Source organism: Bombina bombina, chromosome 1 (assembly GCF_027579735.1).
Source record: "Bombina bombina isolate aBomBom1 chromosome 1, aBomBom1.pri, whole genome shotgun sequence".
Classification (NCBI taxonomy): domain Eukaryota; kingdom Metazoa; phylum Chordata; class Amphibia; order Anura; family Bombinatoridae; genus Bombina; species Bombina bombina.
Window position 1 is genome coordinate 1,100,155,338 of NC_069499.1, and position 22,622 is coordinate 1,100,177,959.

The 22,622-nt window shown below is 41.6% G+C and overlaps 1 protein-coding gene across 5 annotated transcripts in view; it reads right to left on the reverse strand.

Annotated features, from left to right (window-relative positions):
* RBM39 (RNA binding motif protein 39) overlaps window positions 1-22,622 on the reverse strand; it is a 78,273-nt gene that overhangs the window by 12,370 nt on the left and 43,281 nt on the right. For all 5 annotated transcript variants that reach the window (XM_053696232.1, XM_053696159.1, XM_053696340.1 and 2 more), the window contains 2 exons: window positions 15,905-15,982; window positions 15,431-15,463 (listed from right to left, as the gene is read on the reverse strand). In XM_053696232.1, the coding sequence (XP_053552207.1) occupies window positions 15,431-15,463; window positions 15,905-15,982 (111 nt within the window). The remainder of the gene's footprint in view (window positions 1-15,430; window positions 15,464-15,904; window positions 15,983-22,622) is intronic.

Below are 22,622 nucleotides of genomic sequence, written 5' to 3' on the forward strand. Positions count from 1 at the left end.
AAGTTCTGACGAGAGGCCATCAGATCCATGTCTGGAATGCCCCACAGTTGAGTAATTTGGGCAAAGATTTCCGGATGGAGTTCCCACTCCCCCGGATGTAATGTCTGACGACTCAGAAAATCCGCTTCCCAATTTTCCACTCCTGGGATGTGGATTGCAGATAGGTGGCAGGAGTGAGTCTCCGCCCATAGAATGATTTTGGTCACTTCTTCCATCGTGTGTTCCATGAAGTGTTTGACAAGAGTTTAGAAGTTTTGTTTTTCTGGCCTCTGTCAGAAAAATCCTCATTTCTAAGGAGTCTATTATTGTTCCCAAGAAGGGAACCCTTGTCGACGGAGATAGAGAACTCTTTTCCACGTTCACTTTCCATCCGTGAGATCTGAGAAAGGCCAGGACTATGTCCGTGTGAGCCTTTGCTTGAGGAAAGGACGACGCTTGAATCAGAATGTCGTCCAAGTAAGGAACTACTGCAATGCCCCTTGGTCTTAGTACCGCTAGAAGGGACCCTAGTACCTTTGTGAAAATCCTTGGAGCAGTGGCTAATCCGAAAGGAAGCGCCACGAACTGGTAATGCTTGTCCAGGAATGCGAACCTTAGGAACCGATGATGTTCCTTGTGGATAGGAATATGTAGATACGCATCCTTTAAATCCACCGTGGTCATGAATTGACCTTCCTGGATGGAAGGAAGAATTGTTCGAATGGTTTCCATTTTGAACGATGGAACCTTGAGAAACTTGTTTAAGATCTTGAGATCTAAGATTGGTCTGAACGTTCCCTCTTTTTTGGGAACTATGAACAGATTGGAGTAGAACCCCATCCCTTGTTCTCCTAATGGAACAGGATGAATCACTCCCATTTTTAACAGGTCTTCTACACAATGTAAGAATGCCTGTCTCTTTATATGGTCTGAAGACAATTGAGACCTGTGGAACCTCCCCCTTGGGGGAAGCCCCTTGAATTCCAGAAGATAACCTTGGGAGACTATTTCTAGTGCCCAAGGATCCAGAACATCTCTTGCCCAAGCCTGAGCAAAGAGAGAGAGTCTGCCCCCCACCAGATCCGGTCCCGGATCGGGGGCCAACATTTCATGCTGTCTTGGTAGCAGTGGCAGGTTTCTTGGCCTGCTTTCCCTTGTTCCAGCCTTGCATTGGTCTCCAGGCTGGCTTGGCTTGAGAAGCATTACCCTCTTGCTTAGAGGACGTAGCACTTGGGGCTGGTCCGTTTCTACGAAAGGGACGGAAATTAGGTTTATTTTTGGCCTTGAAAGACCTATCCTGAGGAAGGGCGTGGCCCTTACCCCCAGTGATATCAGAGATAATCTCTTTCAAGTCAGGGCCAAACAGCGTTTTCCCCTTGAAAGGAATGTTAAGTAGTTTGTTCTTGGAAGACGCATCCGCTGACCAAGATTTCAACCAAAGCGCTCTGCGCGCCACAATAGCAAACCCAGAATTTTTCGCCGCTAACCTAGCCAATTGCAAAGTGGCGTCTAGGGTGAAAGAATTGGCCAATTTGAGAGCACGGATTCTGTCCATAATCTCCTCATAAGGAGGAGAATCACTATCGATCGCCTTTACTAGCTCATCGAACCAGAAACACGCGGCTGTAGTGACAGGGACAATGCATGAAATTGGTTGTAGAAGGTAACCTTGCTGAACAAACATCTTTTTAAGCAAACCTAATTTTTTATCCATAGGATCTTTGAAAGCACAACTATCTTCTATGGGTATAGTGGTGCGTTTGTTTAAAGTAGAAACCGCTCCCTCGACCTTGGGGACTGTCTGCCATAAGTCCTTTCTGGGGTCGACCATAGGAAACAATTTTTTAAATATGGGGGGAGGGACGAAAGGTATACCGGGCCTTTCCCATTCTTTATTTACAATGTCCGCCACCCGCTTGGGTATAGGAAAAGCTTCTGGGAGCCCCGGGACCTCTAGGAACTTGTCCATTTTACATAGTTTCTCTGGGATGATCAAATTCTCACAATCATCCAGAGTGGATAATACCTCCTTAAGCAGAGCGCGGAGATGTTCCAACTTAAATTTAAATGTAATCACATCGGGTTCAGCTTGTTGAGAAATTTTCCCTGAATCTGAAATTTCTCCCTCAGACAAAACCTCCCTGGCCCCCTCAGACTGGTGTAGGGGCATTTCAGAACCATTATCATCAGCGTCCCCATGCTCTTCAGTATCTAAAACAGAGCAGTCGCGCTTGCGCTGATAAGTGGACATTTTGGCTAAAATGTTTTTGATAGAATTATCCATTACAGCCGTTAATTGTTGCATAGTAAGGAGTATTGGCGCGCTAGATGTACTAGGGGCCTCCTGAGTGGGCAACACTGGTGTAGACGAAGGAGGGAATGATGCAGTACCATGCTTACTCCCCTCACTTGAGGAATCATCTTGGGCATCATTTTCAGTGTCACATAAATCACATCTATTTAAATGAGAAGGAACCTTGGCTTCCCCACATTCAGAACACAGTCTATCTGGTAGTTCAGACATGTTAAACAGGCATCAACTTGATAACAAAGTACAAAAAACGTTTTAAAATAAAACCGTTACTGTCACTTTAAATTTTAAACTGAACACACTTTATTACTGCAATTGCGAAAAAGTATGAAGGAATTGTTCAAAATTCACCTAAATTTCACCACAGTGTCTTAAAGCCTTAAAAGTATTGCACACCAAATTTGGAAGCTTTAACCCTTAAAATAACGGAACCGGAGCCGTTTTTATCTTTAACCCCTTTACAGTCCCTGGTATCTGCTTTGCTGAGACCCAACCAAGCCCAAAGGGGAATACGATACCAAATGACGCCTTCAGAAAGTCTTTTCTATGTATCAGAGCTCCTCACACATGCGACTGCATGTCATGCTTCTCAAAAACAAGTGCGCAATACCGGCGCGAAAATGAGGCTCTGCCTATGATTAGGGAAAGCCCCTAGAGAATAAGGTGTCTAAAACAGTGCCTGCCGATATTATTTTACAAAAATACCCAGATTAAATGATTCCTCAAGGCTAAATATGTGTATATATGAATCGATTTAGCCCAGAAAATGTCTACAGTCTTAATAAGCCCTTGTGAAGCCCTTATTTACTGTCTGAATAAAAATGGCTTACCGGATCCCATAGGGAAAATGACAGCTTCCAGCATTACATCGTCTTGTTAGAATGTGTCATACCTCAAGCAGCAAAAGACTGCTCACTGTTCCCCCAACTGAAGTTAATTCCTCTCAACAGTCCTGTGTTGAACAGCCATGGATTTTAGTAACGGTTGCTAAAATCATTTTCCTCTTACAAACAGAAATCTTCATCTCTTTTCTGTTTCAGAGTAAATAGTACATACCAGCACTATTTTAAAATAACAAACTCTTGATTGAATAAAAAAAACTACAGTTAAACACTAAAAAACTCTAAGCCATCTCCGTGGAGATGTTGCCTGTACAACGGCAAAGAGAATGACTGGGGTAGGCGGAGCCTAGGAGGGATCATGTGACCAGCTTTGCTGGGCTCTTTGCCATTTCCTGTTGGGGAAGAGAATATCCCACAAGTAAGGATGACGCCGTGGACCGGACACACCTATGTTGGAGAAAAACCAATTTATGCTTACCTGATAAATGTCTTTCTTTCCGGATATGGTTAGTCCACGGCTTGAGTAATTACTTTTGGGAATATCACTCCTGGCCAGTAGGAGGCAGCAAAGAGCACCAGTTAAACTCTTAAGTATCACTCCCTTACCCACAACCCCCAGTCATTTGACCGAAGGCAAATGGAGAAAAAGGGAGTAACACAAGGCTAAGAGGTGCCTGAGGTTATAGTCAAAAGAACAACTGTCTTAAAATAAAGGGTGGGGCTGTGGACTCACCATATCTGGATAGAGATTTTTCAGGTAAGCATAACATTTTGTTTTTCTTTCCTAAGATATGGTGAGTCCATGGCTTGAGTAATTACTGTTGGGAACCAATACCCAAGCTAGAGGACACGGATAAATAGGAGGGACAAGACAGGCAGTCTTAAAAAGAAGGCACCAGAGCTTGAAAAAACTATCTCCCAAAAGAAGCCTCAGCCGAGGCAAAAAAAAAAAAAATCAAATTTGGAAAAAGTATGTAGAGAAGACCAAGTTGCAGCCTTGCAAATATGTTCCACAGAAGCTTCATTTTTGAAAGCCCAAGAGGAGGAAACCAATCTTTCTGACCTTTACATTTCCCAGAGAAACAGAGAGAGAGCGCAGAGGACTGGCGAAACTCCTTAGTCGCCTGTAAGTAGACTTCAAGAGCACGTACAACATCCAAATTGTGTAAAACGTTCTTTGGCAGGAGGAGGAGGAGGATTAGGACAGAGGGAACAACAATTTCCTGATTGATATTTCTATTAGAAACAACCTTAGGAAGGAAACCTAACTTAGTACGAAGAACCGCCTTATCGGCATGAAAAAGATAAGGGGAATCACACTGCAGACCTGAGAGTTCCAAGACTCTTCGAACAGAAGAGATAAGAAACAAAACTTTCCAAGATAACTTAATGTCTATGGAATACAACGGCTCAAACGGAGCCAGCTGTAAAACTTTAACACGGTAAAGGCTCCAAGGAGGAGCAACAGACTTAAAGACAGGCCTGATTTTGACCAAGGCCTGACAAAAAGATTGCACATACGCCAAACTTTTTTGTAGTAAAACTGATCAAGCAGAAATCTGAACCTTCAGGGTACTGACTGACAATCCCTTCTCCAGGCCTTCCTGAAGAAAAGATACAATTCTAGGATTCACACCAATAAAGATATTTACGCTATATCTTATGGTAAATCTTTCTAGTAAGAGGCTTGTGAGCCTGAATCATGGTCTCAATTACTGACTCAGATGTACCTAAGAGGTAGTCTCCAAGGTGGGAGAGATGACATCTCTACTAGGCCTGCAAACCAGATCCTGCAAGGCCATCACTGCTGCCCATTCCTGTTTGATACGCACAATGACTCGTGGAAGGAGAGCAAACGGGTTTTCAGGTTGGCATACCTGTTTCCTCCAAGGAACCACCAGAGCATCAAGCAGAACGGCCTGCGGATCTCTTGACCTTGAACTGTACCTTGGCGTTCTGACAGGACGTCATCAGATCTAACTCCGGCACCCCCATTGGAGAACTAAGCTGGAAAACACCTACGGATGAAGTTGCCACTCCCCTGAATGGGAAGTTTGTCTGCTCCGAAAAAACCTTCCAGTTGTCTACTCCTGGAATGTGGATGGCAGATTGGTTCTTCAGTGGGCAGACGCCCACAATTGCTTCCTGAGTTACCTCCTCCATGGCTAAGGAACTCTAAGTTCCTCCCTGGTGATTGATGTAAGTCAGAGGTTATGTTGTCTGACTGAACCTGATAAACTGGGCTGAGGACAACTGAGGCCAAGCCAATAGAGCATTGTAAATCGCCCTCAACTCCAAGATGTTGATGGGAAGAGCAGACTCCTCCTAAGTCCAAAGGCTCTGAGCTTTTAACGAGTTCCAGACTGCTCCCCAGCCCAGCATCCATGATCACAATCACCAAGGAAGGTCCCTGAAAGCATGTGCCCTGAGACAGATGTTCCTGAGAAATCCACCACGGGAGAGAGTCCCTTGACGACTGCTCTAACTATTCTGAGATAGATCCGCATGGTCGCCATTCCATTGTCTGAGCATGCACAACTGGAGAGCTCTCAAATGGAATTAAGCAAAAGGAATGATGTCCATGGAAGCCACCATCAGACCTATTACCTCCATACTGTGAGCCACTGAAGGATAAGCAGCAGCCTGAAGAGAGGCAAGAGGAAATTATGTTTTTTCCTGACCTGTGTCAGAAAAAAACTTCATCAATAGAGAATCTATTATGGTCCCTAAAAAAGGGAAAGGGAGCTTTTTTTTTCCAGATTCACATTCCATCCGTGGGAACGAAGAAAAGACAAAGTGTAAAATTCTGCTTGTTGAAAAGATGGTGCCTGAACCAATATTTCTTCCAGGTAGGGTGCCACAGCAATTCCACGAGAACGGATCACTGCCAAAAGAGCCCCCCAGAACCTTTGAAAAAAAATTGGCTAGACCAAATGGAAGAGCCATGAACTGGAAATGTGTCCAGAAAGGCAAATCTCAGGAATCTGTGATGGTCCCTGTGAAAAGGAACATGATGATACGCATCCTTTAGGTCAATGGTTGTCATGAACTGACCCTCTTGTATTAAAGGAAGAATGGAGCGTATATAGTCTTCATCTAGAAGGAAGAAACGTTGAGAAACCTGTTTCAACACTTCAAGTCTAGAATGGGACGGAAAGTTCCCTCTTTTTTGGGAACCACAAATAGGTTGGAGTAGAACCCAAGACCCTGTTCCTGCACTGGAACTATCACTCCCAAGGAAGGAAAGATGTTGCACACATTTTAAGAACACCTCTCTATCTGGTCTGCAGATAATCTTGAAAAAGGAATCTGCCGCTGGGAGGAAGAGTCTTCAATTCCAATATGTAACCCTGGGATACTATGTCCACAGTCCATGGATCTGGGACATCTCGTATCTAGGCTTGAGAGAACTGAGAAAGTCTGCCCCCCACCTGATCCAATTGGGGGCAACCCCTTCATGCTGATTTGGAATCAGCTGCAGGTTCTTTGATTGTTTCCCCTTGTTCCAAGACTGATTGGGTTTCCAAGAAGACTTGGATTGTTCCTGTTTGGAAGAAGGGGAAGGCTTTCCTCTGAAGTTACAAAAGGAACGAAAATTACTCTGATGTCCTTTAGGCCTATTCTTATCTTGAGGGAATATCGGAAATTTTTGCCAAACCGGGTCCAAACAAGGTCTTGCCCTTGTAAGGAATAGCCAGAAGCTTGACTTTAGAGGATACGTCCGCAGACCCGGATTTCAACCATAACGCCCTGCGGGCTAGGACAGCAAAACTAGAAGTTTTAGCTCCTAGTCCAACAACCTGTAAACTGGCATCTGCAATAAAGGAATTGGCCAATTTAAGAGCTTTAATCCTATCTTAAATTCCATCCAAGGAAATCTCTCTACTTGAAGAGAATCAGACAAGGTGTTGAACCAATAAGATGCCACACTAGTCACGGTGGCAATACACACCGCAGGTTTCTATTGGAGACCTTGAACATAAATTTTTCAAATAAGCCTCCAGCTTCTTGTCCATTGGATCCTTAAAAGAGCAGCTATCCTCAATAGGAATAGTGGTTCTCTTAGCCAGAGTGGAAATGGCCCCTTCAACTTTGGGTACAGTATACCAAGGGTCTTTAATGAAGTCCGACAGGAAACCTTTTCTTTAAAATGGGGGGGGGGGGGGGAAAGAGCACCACAGCAGAGCTGTATAAATAGCTCCTCCCTTCCATCCCACTCCAGTCATTCGACCAAAGTTACGAAGAGAAAGGAAAAGCCAAGGAGCAGGTGCCTGAAGTTTACAAAAATTAACCACCTGTGTTAAAAGAACAGGGCGGGCCGTGGACTCATCTAAAAAGAAACAAATTCATCAGGTAAGCATAAATTTTCTTTTTAAAGATACGATGAGTCCACGGATTTCATCCTTACTAGTTGGATACAATACCAAAGCTATAGTATACGGATGAAAAGGGAGGGGCAAGACAGGGAACCTAAACGAAAGGCACCACTGATTGAAGAACCTTAGTCCCAAAAAAACAGCCTCAGCTGAGGCAAAGGTATCAAAAATTTGTAAAATTTAGAACAAAAGTGTGAAGAAAAGACCAAGTTGCAGCTTCACAAATCTGTTCAACAGAAGCATCATTTTCAAATGCCCATGAGGAAGCAACATCCCTAGTGGAATGAACTGTAATCCTTTCAGGATGCTGTTGTCCAGCAGTCTCATCTGCAAAACGGATGATACTCTTCAGCCAAAAAGAAAAAAAGGTAGCCGTAGCTTTCAGACCCCTGAAAAAATGACAGAGAAGAAGATCGACGAAAGTCCGAAGGAAGCTTTGTAAGTAGAACTTTAAAACACGGACTACATCTAAATTATGTAGCAGACGTTCCTTCTGAAAAGGATTAGGACACAAAGATGGAACAACAATTTCCTGACTAATGTCCTTGTCTGAAACAACCTTAGGAAAAAAGCCAGGTTTAGTACGTAAAACCACCTTATACGCATAGAAAAAAAAAAAAAAAAAAAAAAAAAAAAAAAAAAAAAAAGAGAATGATATTGTAATGCTGAAAACTCAAATACTCTTCGAGCAGAAGAAATAACCAAAAATAAAACTTTCCAAGATTGTATCTATAGAATGCATAGGTTCAATCTAAGAACTAAAGTTAAACTCCAAGGAGGAGCAATAGGTCTAAATACAGGCCAGATTCGTCAGAGCCTGACAAAAACATTGCACATCTGGAACATCTGCCAGATGCTTATGTAGCAAAATAGATAAAGCAGAAATCTGTCCATTTAAGGAACTAGCTGATAACCCATTCTCCAATCCTTCTTGGAGAAAAGACAAATGCCTGGGAATCCCTACCCTACTCCATGAGTAGCCCTTGGATTCACACCAATAAAGATATTTACGCCATATCTAATGGTAAATATTCCTAGTAACAGTCTTATGTGCCTGAATTAAAGTATCCATGACCGAATCAGAAAAACCTCGCTTAGATAAAAGCGTTTAATCTCCAAGCAGTCAACTGCAGAGAAACTAGATTTGAGGGATGGAAGGAACCCTGAATGAGAAGGTCCCTCCACAATGGAAACTTCCATGGTAACAGATGACATGTCTACCAGATTGGAATACCAAATCCTGCAAGGCCACACAGTAACAAGGATCACTGAAGCCCTCTACTGTTGGATTCAAGCAATCACCCGGGGAAGGAGAGCAACCAGGGGAATACATAAGCTAGATAAAATAAAGAGAGAAGCGCTAAACCTGGGAACGAACAATAGCATAATAGCTTGTTCTATGGCTAGTTACCACCCTAGAAGCAGCCTCTTTTTGCTCAATGTGTGCCTTTCACAGAGAAGAACTTTCCTGTAGCATATCAGTCTGATCCTGACTTAACAGTGCAGTCCAGCCCGAAATACCAGGCAATCCCTCTCTGAACGAGAGAAACGGCAAAACCCCAGACGTACGTTTCAGCCTATTGTGGTTCTCGTCAGTGAGGTGCAACCATATCCCTCTAGGCACACTGAGCAACGGGTCCACGTCTGGATTCCCGCATCACACTTAGGGAATACATAAGCTAGGTTGAAAGACCAAGGAACTGCCAAAGCATCTATCAACTCGGCCTGGGGGTCCCTGGACCCGTATCTCTCAAGCTTGGCATTCTGACATAAGAATCAGGCTGGAAAATAATTCCGGATAAAGTTCCCACTCTCCCGGATAAAATGCCTGCCTGCCCAGAAAATCTGCTTCAGTTTTCCACCCCTGGGATGTGAATCGCTGACAGATGACAGGACTGAGACTCAGCTCACTGCAATATCTTGGCTACTTCAAACATCGCTAAGGAACTCCTTGTTCCTCCCTGATGATTGATGTAAGCCACTGTCGTTATGTCATCCGATTGAAATCTAAAAAAAAAGTGTGCCGAGACCAACTGAGGCCAGACCAGAAGCGCATTGAATATCGCCCTCAGCACTAGATTGTTTAAAGGAAGGACACTGCCTGAGGCCATACTCCGAGCCCTTAACTGCCCCCATCTCAAAAGGCTGGTGTCCGTTGTCACAATCACCAATGAAAGACTGCAAAAGCCTGTCCCCTGTGATAGAAGATCCAGAGACAACCACCACAGAAGAGAGTCCCTTGTCTTCTGATCTAGGGTTGTTTTGAGGAGACAAATCTATATAATCTCCATTCCACTGCCTGAACATGCTCATTTGCAGAGGCCTGAGGTGAAACCGAGCAAACTGAATGTCCATTGCCGCTACCATCAATCCAAGTACCTCCATGCACTGAGCCACTGACGGCCGAGGATTGGACTGAAGGGCTCGACATGTATTCAGGATCCTTAACCCTCTGACCTTGTCAGAAAATTTTTCAAGGATAGTCGATCCGAGTTCCCAAAAAGGGTACCCTTGTCTGCAGAATGAACAAACTCTTTTCCAGATTTACCTTCCACCCGTGAGTAGTCAGGAAGGATAACACAATGTCAGTACCGGATATTGCTAGTTTAGAAAAGGACGCCTGGATTAGAACATCGTCCAGATAAGGCGCCACCGCAATGCCCCGTGGTTGAAGAACCGCCAGCAAAAACCCCAGAACCCTTATGAAAATTCTGAGTGTCGTGGACAGAAAAAGCCACGAACAGAAAGTGTTTGTCCAGAACGGTAAAACTTAGGAACTTGTGATGATATCTGTAGATAGGAACATGAAGATATGCATCCTTAAATTCTACTGTCGCTAAATTGACCCTCCGGATCAAAGTAAGAGCGGCACGAATAGTCTCCATCATGCGAGGAACTATGAGAAACTTATTTAGACTCTAAGGTTTAATAAAAAGGTCTGAAGGTTCCCTGCTCTATTATTTTTGGGAACCACAAACGGATTTGAACAACAAATCCTGCTCCTGTTCCAGTAATGGAACAGGAACAAATACTCCCAGGGAAGCAAGAATACCTCTCCTATGAACTTGAGCTGATAATTCTGAAAAACAGAAACCTGCCACTAGGAGAAAACACCTTGAACTCAGACTTGGTTCCCTGGGACACTATTGTCTAGGGATCCTGAACATCTCGAACCCAAGCCTGAGCGAAGACAGAATATTGCCCTCTACAAGATCCGGTCCCGATCGGGGGCATGTCCTCCACACCGTGTCTGATTCAACAGCAGACCACTTTCAATTGAATTATGAATGTTTAAATTTTTGTTTTAAATAAAAAAGTATTACTTTCGTCCAGCCAGAGCCCAACAAGGTCTTCCCCTTGCAAGGAATCGCTAAAAAGCTTAGATTTGGAGCCTACATCTGTAGAACAAGGCTCCAGCCATAAGGCTTGATGAGCTGGAACAGAGAAACCAGAATCCTATAATTTCAATTTGAAAAATGAAAGGGGGGAAAAAATGCTAAAGAAAGGAATTGGCCAAATCAAATGCTTATATCCTAACCTGGTTCTTTACCCAGGGAAGATTCTGATTTAGTAGTATCAGAAAACGCATCAGACCATATGCCGTCGCACTATTGACGGCTGTACAACTGGTTGTCATAAGCCTTGATGTATGATCCATAGGAACTCCAAACCCAACTATCCTCTAAGGGAATCTTAGTCCTCTTAGCTAGGCTGGAAACTACTCCTTCCACTAGAGAAAGTGAACCTAGCCTCTTTAGCTAAGTCAACCATCGGAAAACCTTTTGATGAAAGGAAATGTGGTTCTTCCATTCTTTAACTTACTGGATGCCCTAGATAACATCCGTAGCGACGGAGTCGCCCAGGATAGCTAAAACATAAGTAGTAAAAGGAGGTAAACAAGCTAAAGAACAAAGAAAAACAACCTCAGGATCAATAAAAAAAAAAAAAAAAAAAAAAAAAAAAAGACTATACCATCTGTTCCTGAGAATTCATTATCAGAAACATCCCGAAGTATCTTTCCTCTGGAAGAAATAGCAGGGACATCAACTATTAAATCAATCTTCCTGATTGAAATGAATTCCTCTAGTAATGTTTGAAATGTTTGAGGAAGCGCAGGGCACTATGTGGGCCATAAATTGAGAGACACTGAGAAAATCGTGGCACAGGTTGACCACAGTCAACAGACTCCCATAGTAGTAGGTCAAAAAAGAAACTTTTTTTTAAATTAACACAAATGTTACTGTCTCCTTAAGATTCAAAAGTAACTCATTTTTGTGTGATCTTATTCCATCCTAAGACAAAGGATGGAGTTAAACAATAAACCGTAAAATTCCTTTAAGATTAACAGATAACTCTTTAAATGTAAAAATCAACCCATTGACAGTGTATTTGATCCAATCTACAACCCAAGGATGGATTAAACAAACAGAGAAATGATGTCAAAAGGAACAGAGGAAAACGTTACCGTCTCTTTAAATGTTAAACAGTAACTTTATATTTGTGTGAGCAGAAAGTGCTTAAACTGTGACAAACGTAGACACTGGCAGAAACCTTAGATAAAAGTTGCTGAGGTGCCCTCCAGATACTTTGCATGTCTACGTTGTCATGTACCTATACCACATGACCGATATAAAAATATAACAAGTTGTAGCGCTATCCGGAGCGCAGCTGTAGCGCTATCCGGAGCCCCTAGGACAAGACACAGAAAGTTAAAATCGGAGTCCGTTTCAGAACAGCTCTGTGCGATACAACCAAAGAGCAAGTGCGGTCTTAAGCCGGCACCAAGCTCCGCCCTTTGTGGGTGTGACACTCCCCTCAGAGACTGCATAGATATAATGGAATATGCAACTGAAAAGATAAGGCGCCAAAACGAAACCCCGCCCATCGTGGGCGGAACATACAAACTCTCCCGGACGCCATTATTTTGCTAAAGATAGGTTACCGGGAGTATGCACTGAAACCCTCTGGAGTCTGGGACAAAATATAATACCGGAGCAAGGTATAAAACACACACATATGTAAAGCTAATATACCAAATGTTTAATCCCCCACTGTAATAGGGCATTTCCCTCATGGTATCTAGCCTGGTTAAAGTGTCCCCAAAAGCCACTCTTCAGCCCCAGTGCCTGCAATAAAACGTGCCGTCAGAGAATCCTCCTATTCTTATACAGGAGAAACATGTCCCAACAAACAGCAATATGTCACAGTAGGAGTCCTAAACAATATTATAACCCCTAGTCGTGACTCTCAGCCACCGCATCCACAATCTGTAAATGTTATGTGCAAGCTGAGTGTTACATAGAAATGAGGGAAGCCTTGTCACCAAGGGTCCATAACCCCACTATGAGATAATACAAACAGCTGTTTGAGGTAAAAAAATGTCCCAGAAATATAAAGAGCTGCACATACCTCTATGCTTAGCAATAGCATGACTTGCCCCACACGATAAAGAGGTCCTTTTTCTTCTCCTCCTGGATTTCTGTGGGAACAGGGACTTAGATAATATCTGCTAAGACCATGATATACAGAGCAGCACAAAGTATGGGAGGCGCAGAGAGAATTGAAATCCCTCCAGTTCCCATTGCTTTAAAGCCACCTGTAGCTCTGCTCCAGAGGCTGACAAGGAATACGGCTACACCCTGAATAAAATAGCACTCACTGGTACCATTTTAAAAATAATAAACTCTTGATTGAAGACCCTCAACTAACACCTCACTTTACCTCTTCCTATCACTAACACAGGCAAAGAGAATGACTGGAGGGGGAGGGAAGGGAGGAGCTATTTATACAGCTCTACAGTGGTGCTCTTTGCCTCCTCCTGCTGACCAGGAGGCGTAATCCCACAAGGATGAAATCCGTGGAGTCATCGTATCTTTAAAAAAAAAAAAAAAAAGACACCCCTGGTTTCTCCCATTCCTGTGAGATAATCTCCCTAGCACAGGAAAAACCTCAGAAGTGGAAGGTTCATCAAAGAAACTATTAAGTTTACTAGATTTCTAAGGAGTGACGACAGGGGTATCGGTGTCATCTAAAGTAGCTAAAACCTCATTTAACAATACACAAAAAGGTGTTCAGCTTAAATCTGAAGGATGCCACTTCAGTCTCAGAAGGAATTATACTATCCGAATCTGATATTTATTTTTTTTAGGTTGTTTTTTTGGTTTCAAAAAACTCTGAAGAATGTATAACCAGTACATACAATGTAAAATAAAGATAGTTACATATACAACAGCGTTTTGCGAATCTGATATTTCACCCTCAGAAAGTCCGTATGTATCTTCCTCAGACTTATGAGAAAGGACAACTTGGTAAGCAGAACTGAGGACAGGCACCTTACTTTCTGAATTTCTAGATTTCCTCTTGCGCTTTCCCTTTAATCTGGGAATGGCAGATACTGCTGAAGATAACTGGGCAGCAATTTATGCTTTTAAATAAACTCCACTAGGAGTTAGAGGAACCACAAAACACTGCATGTGACGCCATTGAGGCTTGGGATGTAGCAGGAGAAAGCGGAGGTATTATTTTAACAGCATCATCCTGAGAGATATTAGGCTCAAAAATTTTACCTTTATTTTGCAAGGTTTTCTTGACACATGCATAAATTGCAGCTCCTATGCAATTTTATTATTCATCTAAACATAAGCATGAATTCATGAGAGCAGGCTCTTGCTCCATATCAGACATGTTGTGAAACAGTAAATAAACTTGTACAGATAAGTTTAAAAGTTTTTAATATTCAATTAAAATACGCCAAGGAAAAAATAAACTTTAAATTTGATCCCAAATTAAAAATCGATCCCCAGCTAAAATTATGTGAGAAAAGTTAAGAAAAAGCATTTAATAAACAAATAAACTTCTAAAATACCCCTCATGCAACCCCTACACCTCAATTCCGGAGGTGCCTTACCGCTACCAATTCCGGATCACTCAGAAATGGAGAAAAACAACTTCCCTCAGAAACGTTAAGTAAAGCCTGTCATATGACCACAACTGCCGAGCTCAAATTACTGCTGGGACACAGAGGCACTTCTTCCTGGTACACCTAGTACCAGAAATAACCGGCTTTTCAAACCCGAGTTTAAAATGTTGCATCTTATTTAAAGCAAAGGGGAAATGAATAAGCTGCTGAAATAGAAAATGCAGCCTTGCTTTCAGTTTAAACTTGTATTGTTTTGTCAAGTAAATGTGTCATAAAAACAATTTTACCCTCTCTTTTTAAAAGTTTAAATGTTAGTCCCACACATGATACAGTGCCTGCTTCATGCCCCAGTGTAACTCATACAACAGGATTATCTATAGCCCAATAAAAAAGCAGTGTTTTTAATTTGTTAAGTGAATGGTCTCCCCAACTGGAAGAAAAAGCACTTACCCGCTCCGCAGTCCAGCATGTAGACAGTTACAAGGTATGAGGGGACACAGTTCCTCACAGAGACCTTTAAAAAAAGAAACAGAGCAGCCAACTCTGGCTTTCTAAACTAGGGCAGCAATTGTTAGGAAAACACAGTAAGTACCTATTTCAAAGTTCCTAACCGCTTTAAAGCCACCACTACCCGACTGCAAGGAATGACGTGAAATACGGCTATACCCCAAAACTTACTTGTAGATGAAATCAAATTTTTTCTTCAGACACCTAAACTTCACCTCCTCCATGCACCAAAGGCAAAGAGAATGACTGGGGATTGTGGGCAAGGGAGTGATACTTAGGTTTAACTGTGGTGCTCTTTGCCTCCTGCTGGCCAGGAGTGATATTCCCAACAGTAATTACTCAAGCCATGGACTCACCATATCTTAGGAAAGAAATGCTGATAAACTTTTCAAAGTATCAAAATCTTTTGTATACGTAAAAGAAAACCTAACAATTCTAGATAATGCCGACTACTTATTTAACAAAATATTAAAATTAGAGGTTTTATGGCCTTTACCTTCACTTTGTTGTGAAATCCTGGTTTGCAGATCTGAAACGAGAATAAACAAAAAAATAGTGCAAACTAAATTTCATGCAATGAACTATTAAAAAAGGGATAAAAGGTCAAAATTGAAATGTATGCATTTTTTGCAATATACTTAGCAAAAATGCTTCTAGTGAATGTCACGATTTCAGCAGCATAGACAAATTAGGAATGTCCATTAGTGTAACTCATGCTACAATGAATAACCAATAGGACTGCTGACAGCAGCATTTGGCTTGTTTATAGAGCCAAATTTCTTATTGTGAAAGTGCAACGTACAATGATGGTGGGTGTGCGTGTGTGTGTGTTACACGTGCGCATGCCGCAGGAAAAAAAACACAAACAACTTACTAAAAGCAAAAACATTTCCCAAAAGGTAATTTGTTACTAGAAGAATCAATATTCCTAATCTTGCAATAATTGTTTGCATGCATGTTTGCGACTTACCAGCTACAGCACCAAATGCTAGAGACCCACTCATCTGTAGTGCTTGCTGAGCTGCTGGTGGGATCTGTAATCCTGTGCCTAAAACAAAAAAAAATTGCTTTAACAGTTGTATACACATACAGTGTTATACTTTGACTAAACTACACAAAAAGTAGTGACAGTATGTGTGTACTAGCGAGATACGCCTTTTGTTTTGGAGTAGTTAAGGGATATAAAACCCATTTTTTTCTCTCATGATTCAGATAGCTGCTTACAATTTTAAACAACTTTCCAATTTACTTCTGTTATCAATTTTCTTTGTTTTCTTGTTTGTTGAAAAGCTGGTATGTAAACTCATAAGTGTGCATGTGTCCACAACACTATATGGCAGTTTTGCAACAATGTTATACATCAGCAGGAGCACTAGATGGCAGCACTATTTCCTGTCATGGAGTGCTTCAGGCATGTGCACTCTACCTACCTAGGTTTCCCTTCAACAAAGAACATGAGAATGAAACAAATTTAATAGAAGTAAAATGTAAACTTTAAAAATTGTATTTTCTATTTAAAGGGACAGTAACCTTCAGAGTATATATATATATATATATATATATATATATATTTATTTTTTTATTAATTAATAAGCATTAAAAAGGTCTGTTAACTGTTGGTATATGCTATGTACATAAGTGCTGAAAAGCATTTTTAAAGGAACCTATAACCCAAACTTTATATTTCAAGATTCCATTTTCAATTTACTTTTATTATCAAATGTTTTGGTTTTTTGTTATGCTTTGTTGTAAAGCAGGAAGGTAAGTTACAGAGTGTACACATATGAAGCACTATATGGGCGCAGTTTTGAAACAATGTTATAAAATAGCAAAAGCACTATATGGCAGCACTATTTCCTGTCAATTAGTGTTCCACACATGTGCACGTTACCTAGCTAGATATTTCTTTAACATAGAACTTGAGACACAAATTTTATAATAGATGTAATTTGGAAACTTTAAATTGTTTTCCCTATCCGAATCATAAAAACACATTTATGCTTACCTGAAAAATTTCTCTTTCCGGGCATGGAGTCTCCACAATTTCATTTCAATTACTAGTGGGATATTCAACTCAGCAGGAAGAAGCACAGAGCACCCCAGCAGAGCTGTTAAGTGTCACTTCCCTTACCCATAAGCCCAAGTCATTCGGCCAAAGGAAATGAAAAAAGATAAGGGTAGAGAGGTGCCTGAGGTCTGTACAAAAATGCAAAGAGGACCATGTATCCACCTTGCAAATTTGCTCCACAGAAGCTTTAATTTTTGAAAGCCTAGGAAGTAGACAGTCCTAGTGGAATGAGCTGTAATTCTCTCAGGAGGCTGTTGTCCAGCCGTCTCATAAGCTAACCGGGTAACACTCAACCAGAGAGAAAGAGTAGCAGAAGTGGCCTTTTGACCCTTAGCAGAGAAAACAGGGCAGAAGATTACCGAAAATCTTTAGTTACTTATGGGTAAAATTTTAGAGCATGCACAACATCCAGGTTACGCAAAAGACGTTCCTTCTTGGAAGAATTGGGAAAAAAGTAGTAACAATTTCCTGATTAATTTTGAGATCCGACACTACCTTGGGAAGAAATCCCAGCTTAGTACGAAGGACCGCCTTATCCGCATGAAAAATAAAGTAAGGGGGATCACTGCAAAGCCGAAAGCTTGGAAAGCGCGAGCAGAAGAAATAGCAAGAAGAAACAAAACCTTCCAATATAAATTTAATTTCAACCAAATGCATCGGCTCAAACGGAGCCTGCTGTAAAACTTTAAAGGGACACAAGTCAAAATTAAACTTTCATTATTCAGATAGAGAATGCAATTTTTAACAACTTTCCAATTTACTTCATCAAAAAAAAAGTGCAGTGCCTTTTTATATTTAAACTGAGTCACCAGCTACTACTGAGCATGTGCAAGAATTCACAGAATAAGCGTATATGCATTTGTGATTGGCTGATGGCTGTCACATGGTACATGTATGCATTTGTGATTGGCTGATAGATGTCACATGGTACAGGGGGAGTGGAAATAGACAATGCTCAGATAATTTGCTTCCCAGTTGTCCACCCCTGGAATGTGGATGGTAGATAGGAGATTCTGCCCACTGTAGAATGCAGGTCACCTACTTCATTGCTGACAAACTCAGAGTCCCTCCCTGGTGGTTAATGTATGCCACTGAGGTGATGTTGTCCGATTGGAAACTGATAAACACGGACCAAGGCTAATTGAGGCCAAGCTGACAAGGCATTGAAAACTGCTCTCAACTCTAAAAGCTAACCTGTGGATTCGGAAGAGCCTTCTCTTCCCATAAACGTCTTAGAGAGCCCCAAACTGCTCCCTAGCCTAACAGGCTGGTGCCCGTGGTCACAAACAGCCAGGAAGGTCTCAGGAAGCATGTACCACAAGACAGATGGTCCTGCGAAATCCACCACAAGAGTCTCTTGTTAGGGGATCCAGAGCCATCTTCTGCTATAGATCCGAGTGGTCTCTGTTCCATTGACTGAGCATGCATAGCTGTAGAGGTCTCAGATGGAACTGAGCAAAGGGAATGATGTCCATGGAAGCAACTTGAATCCTATTCTGTAACCCTGGGATACTATGTCCATGGCTCAAGGATCTGGGGCATTGCGTATCCAAGCCTGCCGAAAAAAGGAAGGCCTGCCCCCCCCCTTGATCCAAGACTGGATTGGGGGCTGTCCCTTGCAGACTATTTAGAATCTGCAAAAGGCATCTTGGCTTGCTTCCCCTTATTCCATCGCTGACTGGGCCTCCATGAAGTCCTGGATTGCTCCGGCCTTGAAGAGGAGGAAGAAGACTTCTGTCCTTTGAAGTTATGAAAGGAACAAAAATTAGAATTCTGACGACCCTTAGGTATTTTCTTCTTGTTCTGAGGTAGGAAAAATCCCTTTCCATCTGTAATTTTGGAAATGATCTCGGCCAGACCAGGACCAAAAAAGTATTGCCCTTATAATAAGGTAAAAACAGACGTTTTGACTTGGATGATAAATCTGCAGACCAAGATTTTAACCAGAGGTCTGCGAGTTAGAACAGTGAAGCTAGAAATCTTGGCTCCCAGTCTAACCACTTGCATGTTGGCATCACAGATTAAAGTATTGGCCAGCTTAAGAGCCTTGATCCTATCCTGGATCTCCTCTATAGTAGTCTTCTAAAATCAGGTCAGGCAAGGTATATCAGCAATAAGATGCTGCCCCCACAACTGTAGCAATACTTTCACAACTGGCTGCCACTGCATTCCCTGATGAATGTACAGCTTTCTTAAGTAAGCCTCAAGCTTATCCATGGGATCCTTGAAACAACAACTATCCTCAATTGGAATAGTAGTTCTCTTGGTTAGAGTAGAGACAGCTCCATCTACCCTTGGACACTGTGCGCCACGAGTCACGTATAGTCAGCAACAGGAGACTTATTTTTATAAAAAGGAGACTGGGAAAAAAAATTAATCCCTGAGCTATAATTTCAGACATACAGTCTGGAACACTTCCACGTATGAAGGTACATTATATACTCTAAAGTTTAGATTTTTTTGGGTTCTCAGCAACAGATGAGTCAGTCTTCTAAAGTAGCAAGGACCTCCTTCAAAAGTAACCAGAGTTATTAAAGCTTAAATCTAAAGTTAACCTCCTCTGAATCTGTAGAACGTTCCACTATAGTCAGAATCTGAGATCTCGCCCTCAGAAGCTGAGGTATCTTCAGACAATTGATACTGACTAACGCAATCTTAGCGGAGTCAGAACCCTTGCTAACAAATATTTTTAGATTTCCTCTTACCAGTAACAGGGAAAGCTGATAAAGCTGCAGAAACCAGACGTTATTTGCGCAGCAAAATCTCCTGGTAAATAAACACCCCTAGGAGGTTGAGGAGCAGCAGGGCACTGCATGTGAAACTTAAAGCTTGGGACTAAGGCTGCAACAACTAATCGGTAAGTTTGATCATAAAAATAGTTGTCAACAAATCTCATCATCAATTAGGTGGTCAGCGATTAGTTGGTCAGTTGCACAGTACCAGCTGCTTTAATCTACAACTAAGATTGTGCAAAAAAAAAATTGAAGATTTTTATTCTTTTTTCTATCCGATTAATCGGATAGAAAAAAAATATAAATCAAAATCTTTGCACAATACCATGTGCAGGAGTTCATCGGATTGAAGCAGCTGGTGCTGTGCAATTAACCAACTAATCGCTGACCACCTAATTGATAATGAGAATCTTTTACAACTATTTTTATGATCAATCTTACTGATTAGTTGTTGCAGCCCTACTTGGGACGTTTTAGGGAAAAGCTGAGGCATTGCTAGAACAACATTATCCTGAGAGAAAGAAAAAAAAAAACTAAAGTCTTTGGTTCTCAGTCTAATGCACCACTTTGTTAGCTATAGAAGTGGCAAAAAAAACAAACAAATTAACGTAGTAAACAAAATATTAATATAAAAACAGTTAAATCTTAGCTCTTCTGAGGGTTTACCGCTCTTTGGACCAGCAGAGAAAGTCCCACTAAAGAATTTTTTACTCTCTTCTAGACGCAGATTAAAAGGGACAGTATACACCAATTTTCATATAACTGCATGTAAATCGACACTACTATAAAGAATAAAATGCAAATACTGATAAAAATCCAGTATAAAAAAACTAAAACAATAAAGACTTAGAGCTAAACTAAGAGCTTCTGTTAATAAGGTAGCTGGAAAGCCCACTGCAAGTGGGAAATAAGACACTCCCCCCTCCCCCTTTTGCATATGAAAAGACCCTTTACACAAAAAGGAGCAAGCTGGAAGAGGTATCTGACTGTATTCTCCTAAAACGTTGGGGAATGATTAGGAGACTGAAAATCAGAGCAAAATGTTATTTAAAAATAAGCAAAATTATACATTTAAAAAAAAAGAAAAAAAAAAGAAAATAAAGTGTTTAATGTCCCTTTAAAAGGAGATCAAGACATACACCGCTGCAAAACGCCGATCTGACAGAAGCCGCGGAGAAAAGCGGTCACATGACAACTAAAATGAACGGCGCCACCAAAGTAAAAAAACGGTGCGAAATAACTCCCATATCGTGTTACCTCGCATACAATATCCAAAACAATCGAATCCACTTCTAATAATTCTCCCAATACAGTTGTATATACTATAAATTATCACTGAGCCCAGACAATCTTATAAAAAAGTTATACAAGTTGTCCTTTCTTTCTGCCAGCCTCATAAAATCTCACCTACAGTAAAGCAGAGCCCAAAATCTGCCCTCTTAAATAACAGAATTTATGCTTACCTGATAAATTACTTTCTCCAACGGTGTGTCCGGTCCACGGCGTCATCCATAACTTGTGGGAATATCTCTTCCCCAACAGAAAAAGGCAAAGAGTACAGCAAAAGCTGTCCATATAGTCCCTCCGAGGCTCCGCCCACCCCAGTCATTCGACCGACAGGAGAAAAAAAAGGAGAAACTAAGGTGCCGTGGTGACTGTAGTTAAAGAAATAAATTCATCAAACCTGATTAAAAAACCAGGGCGGGCCGTGGACCGGACACACCGTTGGAGAAAGTAATTTATCAGGTAAGCATAAATTCTGTTGTTTTCTCCAACATTGGTGTGTCCGGTCCACGGCGTCATCCATAACTTATGGGAACCAATACCAAAGCTTTAGGACACGGATGAAGGGAGGGAGCCAATCAGGTTGCCTAAACGGAAGGCACCACGGCTTGCAAAACACCTTTCTCCCAAAAATAGCCTCTGAAGAAGCAAAAGTATCAAATTTGTAGAATTTGGCAAAGGTGTGCAGGGAAGACCAAGTCGCTACCTTACATATCTGATCAACAGAAGCCTCGTTCTTGAAGGCCCATGTGGAAGCCACAGCCCTAGTAGAGTGAGCTGTGATGCGTTCAGGAGGCTGCCGTCCGGCAGTCTCGTAAGCCAATCGGATGATGATTTTCAGCCAAAAGGAAAGAGGTAGCAGTAGCTTTTTGACCTCTCCTCTTGCCAGAATAAACGACAAACAGAGAAGACGTTTGTCTGAAATCCTTTGTAGCTTCTAAATAGAACTTTAAAGCACGAACTACATCTAGATTGTGTAACAAACATTCCTTCTTTGAAACTGGATTCGGACACAAAGGCGGCACAACTATTTCCTGGTTAATATTCTTGTTGGAAACAACCTTTGGAAGGAAACAAGGTTTAGTACGCAAAACAACCTTATCTGAATGGAACACCAGATAGGGCGGAGTACACTGCAGAGCAGATAACTCAGAAACTCTAGCAGAAAAGATAGCAACCAAAAACAGAACTTTCCAAGATAACATCTTGATATCTATGGAATGTAGAGGTTCAAACGGAACCCCTTGAAGAACTGAAAGAACTAAATTCAGACTCCAGGGAGGAGTCAAAGGTCTGTAAACAGGCTTGATCCTGACCAAAGCCTGAACAAAAGCTTGATCAGGCACAGCTGCCAGTCGTTTGTGTAATAAGACAGATAAAGCAGAAATCTGTCCCTTTAGAGAACTTGCTGATAATCCCTTATCCAAACCTTCTTGGAGAAAAGAAAGGATCTTGGAATTTTGATCCTACTCCATGAGAATCCCTTGGATTCACACCAACAGATATATCTTTTCCATATTTTATGGTAAATCTTCCTAGTTACAGGTTTTCTGGCTTGTATCAGAGTATCTATTACAGAATCCGAAAACCCACGCTTAGATAAA